Source organism: Lontra canadensis, unplaced genomic scaffold (genome assembly GCF_010015895.1).
Source record: "Lontra canadensis isolate GAN:19392208 unplaced genomic scaffold, GSC_riverotter_1.0 scaffold92, whole genome shotgun sequence".
NCBI classification, from domain to species: Eukaryota; Metazoa; Chordata; class Mammalia; order Carnivora; family Mustelidae; genus Lontra; species Lontra canadensis.
In genome coordinates, this window is record NW_022631086.1 from 6,558,153 (window position 1) to 6,568,738 (window position 10,586).

Here is a 10,586-nt window from a genome sequence, read left to right on the forward strand (position 1 = left end):
TCCTTAGACGTTCAGCTGAGTGTGTGTGAACGTCCCCGTCTCAGGGCCTTGCTCCTGGGGGTTCTGCACAAACACTGGTTTGTTCTTGTCTTTATTTCTCCACCTCATTCCTTCCTCTCTCCAGTTTTGTCACATCTGCAAAAGGTTCCCCTATGAATATGAAACTAGAAACCAGAGGGACGGAGTTCTCTTTGGTGCAGGGACAGCCTTGGTACGATCAAATCAGTCCATGGGCTGAGAGATCAGAGGTCATGGCTAGTCTACCCACTGGACACTGTAAGCCAAGTGCCTGTGTGCTTTTCCAGGGATGGTGACAGTCTTTAAGACTTGAAAACACAGATGAGCTCTAAAATGTGTAAACTACAAAATCGGAATTAATACATGTTTAATGTCTACAAGACACATGATGTCAACTTTATTCATCGTTAATTTTATTAATTAAACTAAACCCAGCACTTACGTGATTTATTCAACTAGTATTGCAGAATTCTCCATGCATCATCTGAAAAAAATAAATAGTAAGAAAAAGAAGTTATGCAAGATTAAACAATAATGTTAAATCACAGGACAAGAAGGAAGCTGTCCTCCTAACCTACATTTCAAGTGTGTTTCAGAAGTATAGAGTATTTCTGGAACTGTAACAGAGCACCCACAGACCCCCAGAAGACGGCTTCGTGACCAAGCAGACATAAACAATGCCCAGTGCTAATACTTTTGACAAGAATTGGAGCAGAAGCCATAAATAATTTCACTCGCCCTTCATTTGTATACTAGACCGTCTAGAAAACTCCCAGCTTTGCTTTTAACAGCATTGAATCTGTGTGCTAGGTTTATTTCAAACAAGAAGTCAGCGAGAGTAAAATAAAATGTATCCCAACATGAGCAATTTTATTTGAAAATCTGCAGAAACAGTAAATTATCTCTGCACTGTTTTCACCTCGTAACATTAAGTGACAATGTGTGTGACATCTGATCATCTGAAACCATCAGTTCCTTTGTACGTTAAATGACAGCGCTTTGTCCAGGCGGTCAGTCAGCCAGCACTCACACAGCAAGCACAGCGGACCCGTGCTCATGTCCCCATTGTTTCTCCTGCTGCCAGCACGAGGGTCTTTTCATAGACACTCTTCCAAGAGATTGGGTTTCTGTTCCAGTGGTCTTCCGCATTTGGATCATTTTTTTACTTTTTTTTTTTATGATATTTATTTATTTATTTATTTATTTATTTATTTGACAGAGAGAGAGCACAAGTAAGCAGAGCGGCAGGCAGAGGCAGAGAGAGAAGCAGGCTCCCTGCTGAGCAAGGAGCCCCATGCAGGGCTCGATCCCAGGACCCTGGGTTCACGACCTGAGCCCAAGGCAGCGGCTTAACCCACTGAGACACCCAGGCGTCCCTGATTTTTTACTTTTAGAATGGCGGTTTCATAGAATTCAACCCAATATTTGATAAATAGGAACCTTTAAAGGGTTGTTTTGGAATGATAGCATGAGTCTCTCAATTTCCCGTTTGTACTGGATGGACTGTCACTGCCCAGTATCCAGGCGCTTGATTGGTTTTTCTTGAGATTATGTGAGTGGTTAGATCTCTAAAAGACACCTAAGGGCATCTTGGTGTTAGTGCTGGAGCGTTAAGCCCTGGACCAAGTTGTCAGAGAAAAAAGTAAGCAGTGATGTCGCCCCCTACTGGTTGAAGAGAGGAGTCCGCTTAGGAAAAGCTGAGAAGGTGGGGGGTGGCTTGAGAAAGGCTGAGCTTTTCTGGAGAAGTGTCTGTTCATGTCTTCTGCCCATTTTTTGACTGGGTTATTAGTTTTGAGTATTGAGTTTGAGAAGTTCTTTATAGATCTTGAATATCAGCCCTTTGTCTGTACTGTCATTTGCAAATATCTTCTCCCATTCCTGGGTTGCCTCTTAGTTTTGTTGACTGTTTCCTTTGCTGTGCAGAAGCTTTTGATCTTGATGAAGTCCCAAAAGTTCATTTTTGCTTGTCTTTGGAGACATGTGTTGAAAGAAGTTGCTGTGGCCAATGTCGAAGAGGTTACTGCCTGTGTTCTCCTCTAGGATTTTGATGGATTCCTGTCTCTCATTGAGGTCTTTCATCCATTTTTGAGTCTATTTTTGTGTCTGGTGTAAGAGAATGGTCCAGTTTCATACTTCTGTATGTAGCTGTCCAATTTTCCCAGAACCTTATATTGAAGAAACTGTCTTTTTTCTATTAGATATTTTTTTCCTGATTTGTCAAGGATTAGTTAACCATGGAGTTGAGAGTCCATTTCTGGACTCTCATTGGCCTGTTCCATTGTGTGTCTGTTTTTGTGCCAATACAATGCTGTCTTGGTGATCACGGCTTTGTAATACAGCTTGAAGATGTGCAACGTGATGCCCCCAGCTTTGCTTTTCTTTTTCATCCTTACCTTGGCAATTCGGGATCTTTTTCAGTTCCATACAAATTTTAGGATTTTTTTGTTCCAGCTCTTTGAAAAATGTCAATGGTATTTTAATAGTGATGGCATTGTAAGCATAAGTTGCTCTGGGGAGGATAGACATTTTGATGTTTATTCTTCTAATCTATGACATGGAATATTTTTCCATCTTTTTGTTTCTTCCTCAATTTCTTTCATGAGTGTTCTGTAGTTTCTAGAGTATAGATCCTTTACCTCTTTAGTTAGGTTTATTTCCTTTGTATCTTATGGGTTTTGTTGCTGTTGTGAACGGAACTGATTCCTTAATTTCTCTTTCTATAGTTACATTGTTAATGTATAGAAAAACAGCTGATTTCTGTGCAATGATTTTGTATCCTGCCACATTGCTGAATTGCTGTATGAGTTCTAGTAATTTGGGGGTGGAGTCTTTTGGTTTTTCCACATATAGTATCCTGTCATCTGCAAAGAGGGAGAGTTTGACTTCTTCTTTGCCAATTTGGTTGTTAAGAATAGAGCTGTGCTACGACCCAGCAATGACAATACTGGGTATTTACCCCAAAGATACAGATGTAGTGAAAAGAAGGGGCATGTGCACACCAATGTTCATAGCAACAATGTCCTTGATAGCCAAACTATCAAGGAAGGAGCTGAGATGTCCTTCAACAGATGAATGGATAAAGAAGATGTGGCCCATATACACAAGGGAATATTACTCAGCCGTCAGAAAGGACGAGTAGCCACCATTTGCATCAACATGGATGGAACTGGAGGGGATTATGTTAAGCAAAGTACGTCAAGCAGAGAAAGACAGTTATCATATGGTTTCACTCATATGTGGAACGTAAGCAATAGCACAGAGGACCATAGAGGAAGGGAGGGAAATCCAAAGGGAGGAGAAATCAGAGAGGGAGATGAACCATGAGAAACTATGGATCCCGAGAAACAATCTCAGGGGTTCAGAGGAGGAGGGTGTGGGGAGGGGGTAGGTAACAGGGCAATGGGTATTGAGGAAGGACCTGCTGTGATGAGCACTGGGTGTCACACTTAACTAACGAATCACTGAATACTACATCAAAAACTAATTATGTACTATACAGTGGCTAGCTGAATATAATAAAAAATAAATAGACAAATAAGAAAAGAAAGGCTGACCTTTGAGAAGATAGAGGTGGAAAGGAAGACAGGGAAGGAAGAAGAGGAAGAAGAAAGAAGAAATGGGCAAATAAAAATCAGAAGCAGAGGTGAAAAGGAGGAGGTATAAGTACATCATTTCATGGATCACCTCCACAGTGACCTTGAAAATATCAGCCGAGTTATCAAATGGGATTGCAACCATGAAGGTTTATCAACCCATCCTCCTGGGAACTTTGGCATTGTGCAAAATGAGGGAATGCTAACCTTAAAAACAAAACAACAACAACAAAAAAAGGAGCTTCCCAATCATTGAGTCTTTTCTAAGAAGGAGATGTTCAAAGCATGCGAAGTTAATTTGAGAATTATAGTCCCTTGTTGGAATCCAATAAAGTCCATTGTCACGTGGAGCCAATAAGAGATTTATATGGGCAAACTCCAGTAGAACAAATCCTGGTCCCTGAGTGCCCCCATATGGGGTTGGTTGTCTAAAGGAAAATCAGTTCAAATGGGACAAATTCTTTTCAAAGTTTTGGGTCAGCAGGATTTAGACACTTAGGTTCCTCGTCCTGGTAACTGTGCTCACTGATGTCACTGCGGCAAGTTAGACTGGCGGGAAGGGATGCATGGCAGAGAGTAGGTTAATTATTAATATGAAAGCAGTCCCTATGATGAAAGAAATATCCATAACTATACTCAGAAAGATAGTCATCTTTTTATATGTTTGAAGAAATCAATGTAGGAGAGAGGCTTGAAGTCAGTTAATACAAGCCAGGGTTCAAAATAGTCATTTTGAAAATATTTCTAAGTCACTTATATTTAGACTTTTTTTAATGCAATTAGTTCAGGGTCAATTGTTTTTCATGTGTTTAAGCCCTTAGGCTTTACCTCTGGTAATCGGAACACTGTTTTTCATAGTCCTGACCGGGAGGCTGAGCACGGATTTGTTACCGTTTTAATGAATTGTCAGTTTGGCCACAGGAAAGCTCTGTAATGTGTACAGGGGTGGACCGGGTTGGGAGGGGGCTTTCTCTTTAAGAGAAAGAAAACAATTTGCCAGGAACTGGGACTTGATCTCAAGCCTCATAGCTTCAGAATAAACCCACCTCCGAGTACGGGTGGTCCTGTTAGAGGCAGCAGTGATGTCGGTCATACAAAGCCTTCCAGACCACATCCAGCTCCACCTGAAGTCCCCAGTGATCACAAGGTCTAAGGAACTAACTGACCCCTTCCTCCCAGGGGAATCTGGCTCTGCAATGGGCATGGCTGGAGGGGAGTGACCAGGGAAAAGGACCTGAGAAGTGAGCTGGAGACAGGAGGGGGGGCTACCTCTCCCCTTACCCTAGTGCCCCTGACCTTGAAAATCTCCAGCTCTGACCTCTCACATAATCCTCTGTGAGTCTGCAAGAGTCAGTCTCGCACTGATCCCTAAAATAGAATTTGCCAATTAGTGTTCAATAAAAAGGAAGTCTTTCTGCAGGCAACAGAGACAAGCAAGTCTGATTTGCTGTTTTATCTTTCCTTAGAGCCCAGGGTGCTGGGTAGACAGAAGGTATGAGGCATGGGGGGAGCTCCAGGAGGGAAGATTTGAGAACAGGATCCTGGCCTCCAGGCACAGCTCAGCCCCCGGGGTCACTCGCCGGCCTGCTCCCAGGCTGCACCGAGCCCCGGAAAGTCGAGGAGGCGGTGAGGGAGCCCAGCTGTCTTGGTCATCAAGGAGACCAAACGGTGCTTTTCACAAAACGTTCATTGCAAAGCACAATATATCCAAAGCCCTGGGACGGTTTCCAGAAGATGAATGTTTAATCAGGAAGGTTGCTCTTCTCTGCCTCTGCCCTGTCAAGACCGAGCCAGTGTGTTGGACCAGCCTGACCGTACGGGAGAGCGTGAGCAACACCTGCCGGCACCAGCCTGCCCGCGGCCCCCGCCTCGCAGTGCAGCATCTCCCACCAGAAAGCAACCCCCCCAGCCCCCTGCCAGCAGCTGGAACCCAGTGCCCGACCAGCCCACGGGAAAGCACTGCGGTGGCAGAAACCACGGGGTGGTGATGGGGAAAACGAGAACAGGAGATTCCAGCCCTTGCCCGGGGCCCTCAGTGTTCCTGAGCTCCCTGGACTGGGAAGAAGGCCAATGGAGAGTGAGGTCTCCCCCGAGACTTGCTTTCCTTCGGTAAAGAACTCTATTCTTGCCTGAAATTGGGTCTATCACCTTTGAAAGCCTGTGAATTCACAGAGACTGCAGCTCTCCCTCCTCCTCAGGGGGCTGAGGGGCGGGCCTGCCCCTTGCAGTTGTAGAAAGAAACCCATCCGGCAGAAGGACGCACACAGTGGAGTGAATGAAAGAAAAGCCGAGTGTCCACTGACAGATGAATGGACACAGAAGGTGCGGTGTAGATCCACAACGGAATACTACGCAGCCATCCAAAAGAATGAAATCTTGCCATGTGCAACGATGTGGATGGACCTAGAGGGTTTTAGGCTAAATGAAGTAAGTCGGTCAGAGAAAGACAAATGCCATATGATTTCACTCCTTTGTGGAATTTGAGACACAAAATGGATGAACATAGAGGAAGGGAAGGAAAAATAAGAAGAAAACAGAGAGGGAAGCAAACCATGAGACCCTTCACTACAGAAACAAACTGAGGGTTGCTGGAGGGGAGGTGAGTGGGTAACTGGGTGATGGGCACTGAGGAGGGCACGTGATGTAACGAGGTCTGGGTGTTATATGCAACTGACCAATCACTGAGCTCTGCCTCTGAAACTAATAACACGCTGTGTGTTAACTAAATTGAATTTAAATAAAAAAAAAATTTTAAAAGGAAGGAAGGAAAGGAAGAGCAAGAAAGAATGAAAGGAAGGAAGGAAGAGAGAGAAAGAGAAAGAAAGAGAGGGAGGGAGGGAGAAAGGAAGAAAGCCCTAGTAAGTCGGAATTTCGATGAACTCTCTCTCCTCCCAAAAGTGTGCGTGGTGGATGGTTCTTCTGTTCCCTGCACGGAGGTGGGGGAGTGATGGCAGCTCTAGGTGTCCCCTGGGCAGGTCAGTGAGCCACCTTCGCCACAAAACTGCTGGGACAGGTTCTACAGGAACTCGGGAGTTCTGAAAAGGAGAAGAGGGGATGGTAAGACAAGGTTTATGGAGTACCTACTATGTGTCCCGTGCAGCAGTAGAAAGAGGTTCATGGCCAAGCAAACCCAGCCCCAAACGCTGGGTCCTTGCCTCACTCTTATCTGTAAGGTCTTGAGCAAGCCACTCGTTCACTCCAGCCTCAGGGGGGAAATGTTTGTTCTAAGAACTTCTGAAGAAACAGTGCAGTGCCTCGCTTACTGCTCGAACCTAAAGTCACACCCGTTCTTCCTCCTCCTGGTCAAAGAGCAGTTTCTGAAACTCTCGAAGGACTGACCGCACACACTCAAGGTCAAGATCTCTGAATGCCGCCGAGGCCTCTTCTGGCTGATCCAAGCCTGCTCCGTCGCTTGAGGGAGGGCTCCATGCTCCACGTCCCACGTCCCACATCCCACGTCCCACATTCCGGCAGCTCAAAATATGTTTACACCATTTCTTCACCCAGTGACTGAAATGAGGGAAAGGACGTGAGGTGTGACATGACGTAAGAACACTTAGAAGAAAAGGGAACATCTTGTAAAATGTTGGCATTCTCTTTCACGGATTAAAAAAAAAAAAAACACAGAAGCTCAAGGGTTCTCGAAGCGGATGGAAATTTAGCAGTGGGGAATTCTGGGGCTTTGTGAACAACAGTCTGACCAGACCCTGAGGGGCTTCTCTCTCCCTCTCTCTCTCTTTCTTTCTTCCTTTCCTTCTTGTAGAAAAATATACAAAACACAAAATTTACCCTTTTAACCATTTTTCAGTGTCTGGTTCGGTGGCAATAAGTTCACTCACAGGGTTGTACAAAGATGGCTACTGTCCATCTCCAGGCCTCTTCGTCTCTCAAAACTGAGACTCTGTCCCCAGGCACACTGGCTCCCTCTTCCCTCCCGCCAGGCCCGGGCACCCACCCTTCTCTCTCTACTTTCTGTCGTTTGGAAGTTAATTCTTCTGGGTACCGCATGTGTTGTCATGGAATATTCGCCCGCTTGTGACTGGCTTACCTCACTCAGCACGATGTCCTCAGGGTTCATCCATGTGGTAGGCTGTGTCAGATTTCCTTCCTGTCCATGGCTCAGCTGTGGCCCACCGTCCGTCTAGACCACGTTTTGTGGATCTGTTCATCTGCAGACGGACCCCTGCTTCCACCTCTTGGCTCTTGTGACTAATGCTGCTGTGAGCGTGGGTGCGGGCCCCTGTATTTGTAAAGCAATCGAGTAAAAGTGGTTTCCAGCCTGCAAGCAGTGGCCACCCATCACCAGAGACAATTCTGGGTGGTGAAGCCTGTGACTGTCTCTATGGGATTTTTCCTTAATTAGGTCGTGTCTGGGGGTCAAGGGCCAGGAGCATCGTGCCTCCGGCTGCACGTAACTCCCTGGGCACCTGTGGGTGCTGTGGGTACCTGTGGGCCCCCCCAGTGGCTTATTTCGGTGCATGTATTTTCCAGGTGCTGGGAGTCCCTGGCTGATACCAGGCCCCTGTGCGTGCTCTCTGCCTTGTCTCACTGAGCATCACTAATGGGTCTCTCTCTCTCTCTCTCTCTCTCTCTCTCTCTCTCACATCCCTCCCTTCCCCTTCCTGTGCCCCCTCCCCCCCAACCCCATGCCCATCGCCTCTCTGCCTCCTGGTTGCCGGCTCCCTCCTGCTGCCCAGTGCGACCAGGACCAGTGCATTCAGAGCACCAAATTCGTTTTGCAGGCCGCGGCCACACCCCTGCTGCAGAGTGAGCCCAGCCTCACCAGCGACGAGCTGCACCTGCCTGGGAAGCCGGGCCTGGGCACACCGTGCGCCAGCCTGACGCTCGGGCAGCCCACGCCACCCTCCTCCATGCCCAACCTCACCGCCGAGGCGGCGCTCACAGACATCCTGCCTCTGAAAGACGAGCACGTGGGCCACCAGTTCCTGACCCCGGAGGAAGCGCCCTCGCCGCCGCGGATGCTGGCGGGCAGCCCCCTGGCCCACAGCCGCACCATGCACGTGCTGGGGCTGGCCAGCCAGGACTCCCTGCACGAGGACTCGGTGCGCGGTCTGGTGAAGCTCAGCTCCGTGTGACCGCAGCCCGGGGAGAGGGGCGGCGGACCGCGGGAGCTTGGCCGTGACCCGGTTCCAAGGCGGCGAGGACAACTCCGGGTCCTGGAGCACCCAGACCCCTCAGCGCAAACGGATGGCCCTTCCAGGGCAGAAGAGGGCAGGGCCCGAATACCTACAGCTTGGGTTGAGTGGAGTTTTCTTCCCCACCCTGACTGCTTTGATCACCATGAAAATGGAGAAGTGGCTATTTCCAGGCGACTGGCATTTAAGGGGTGGGCCTGGGGAGAGAGGAGCAGCCTCTGGGGCTGCGGTCTGAGCCCAGGAGGAAAGGACCCGGCCCGGATGGCTGTTCTGCGGTCCGCCCGCTGCTCTGGAGACAGACACACAGGAAGGTTGAGGACGCTGGTGGCCAGACTGAATTTGCACTTACATGTTATGCTACTAATATTTGAACTAGACATACCATTCCATTTGTTAATATAAAAACAAAAACAAAAACCTAAAGGGGATTAAAAAAAAAAAGACTAGATCTGGATTTGCATGCCACGCTACGTCTGTTTCCAAGTGGTGTTGGTATTCAAACGGAAATGCTGCTTGCTTGCTTTCTTTCTTTCTTTCTTCTAATTTGGTGAATTTTCAAGTGCTGTTTTAGGGGAAGCCAGTGCAGCACAGCGAGGCTCATGGACAATGCCGACACGCGCCAGCTTCTCGAGCTTCGCTAGACGGGGGCAGGTGGCGCCCGGGCTGCGGGGCTGCCGGGTTGTACCCTATCAAGTATCAGTTCACCTTCTGTTGGGTAGTTAGACGAGCTTTGTGTCGTACCACGCCTGCCACAGTCTCCACCTCCTTGTGTGACCAAACGTCCTGTGGGCAGCCAATAAAATGACGTCCTCTGTTATTTCGGATCTGCGTACAGTTATCCTTAACAGCTTCAATGACGACACAGTCATCTGGCTGACCTATGGAGAGTGTGGTTTCACCAAAGTATCCCTAGCAACGAACGGTCCCCAAACAGCCAAAAGTAAAATCTTGGAATGGGGGAGGGGGGATTTACGGGATGATTTCTCAGGTAAGCGGGTAGCTTTCCAACAGTGTTTTGTTTTTCTCTCTTTTTTCTTTTTTTTTCTTTGTCTTTCTGATACGGTCTCAGCAGAATTTGTTCCACATTGACCAATTGCCACAGGGCGATTAATCCACGGGTGACGGGAGAGGGCGCGCAGGGACAAGGCCACCGTGAGGCGGTCTTGACTACGCCCTATTCCATAAGGTCAGTGCTTGGAAAGGGCAGTGCGAGGTTCTCCTCGGGTATCAGAAAATGAGAAGAAACCGGCTTCATGTCTGGGCCCCGAGCATGTAGCTGATCATTCTCACCCAGACATGAAGCAGAGTGGAATTAAGAAAATTACTGCTTCACTCGTTCATTTATCATCAAGAAGGGCACGGGCTCTGTATTTAAGGAGTAAGTCACTTCGGAGGCAGCTGCGGGGACTCAGCAGGCTTTGTCCAGGCCTCATTCCAGACGATAAATTCAACCGCCCAATCGACTCAAGTTCAAAATCAAGCTGGGGCTCCTCACAACCGTGTGAAACACCAGCCGCCCCAACGATTTGCATTTATGGAAAAAGGCTGTTCCTCCCACGAAAGAGTTGCCATCTTATAGAAAAGGAAAGCAGAAAAGGAAAAGAAAAGCACAATTTAAAGTCTCATCTGGAATAAAGCCCATTCTTTGTTGGTGGAAAATCTCCTGTGCTGAAAATAACCCCACAATTCTGGCTTGGTGGTGTCTTGGAACCACCGTAACTTTTCATGCTGTCTATACAGATAGAAAACAGGAAAGGCAGATGGTGTGTAGCCTTTATTGACCTCCCGGACCTCCTAGCTCCTTGTGCTCGCTTGGAAT

General features: G+C 47.7%; 1 protein-coding gene across 2 annotated transcripts in view; it reads left to right on the forward strand.

The window, feature by feature from the left end:
• ZDHHC14 (zinc finger DHHC-type palmitoyltransferase 14) overlaps window positions 1–9,584 on the forward strand; it is a 260,251-nt gene extending 250,667 nt beyond the window's left edge. Inside the window, exon 9 of one of the 2 annotated variants that reach the window (XM_032836436.1) lies at window positions 8,309–9,584. In XM_032836436.1, the coding sequence (XP_032692327.1) occupies window positions 8,309–8,707 (399 nt within the window). In that variant the 3' untranslated portion in view covers window positions 8,708–9,584. The remainder of the gene's footprint in view (window positions 1–8,308) is intronic. The other variant, XM_032836437.1, reaches the window with a different exon arrangement.
• The last annotated feature ends 1,002 nt before the right edge of the window (window positions 9,585–10,586 follow it).